We start from the raw sequence: 245 nt of genomic DNA on the forward strand, positions 1-245 counted from the left end.
AGAACCGCTGCTTCCATTGCTAGCAGCGTTCGCGTTGCTGCTGTTCCTGTTCGTGCGTCGACAGTACTTCTTCGGGGCTTTCGTCGTGACGACTCGCGACGGGGTTATTTGAAGTTGGTTGGCTGACTGCTGCTGCTCCACCTCCGTTCGAGGAGCCGCCTGTTGCTGGAGAACCTCCTGCTGAGCCGCTGTCACCACCGTAACCGTGCTCACTTGACCCAGATCCGCGGGCAGCGTGATCGTGC

General features: G+C 60.0%; 1 protein-coding gene across 1 annotated transcript in view; it reads right to left on the reverse strand.

Moving 5' to 3' along the window:
- Positions 1-245, reverse strand: part of LOC102675220 (transcriptional regulator ovo-like) — a 65,776-nt gene that overhangs the window by 893 nt on the left and 64,638 nt on the right. Inside the window, exon 6 of the mRNA XM_031508897.1 lies at positions 1-245. This exon is cut by the window's right edge and continues 1 nt beyond it. Coding sequence (XP_031364757.1) covers positions 1-245 — 245 coding nt within the window.

The sequence above is a fragment of the Apis dorsata genome, unplaced genomic scaffold (genome assembly GCF_000469605.1).
Source record: "Apis dorsata unplaced genomic scaffold, Apis dorsata 1.3 scaffold_112, whole genome shotgun sequence".
Lineage (NCBI taxonomy): Eukaryota > Metazoa > Arthropoda > Insecta > Hymenoptera > Apidae > Apis > Apis dorsata.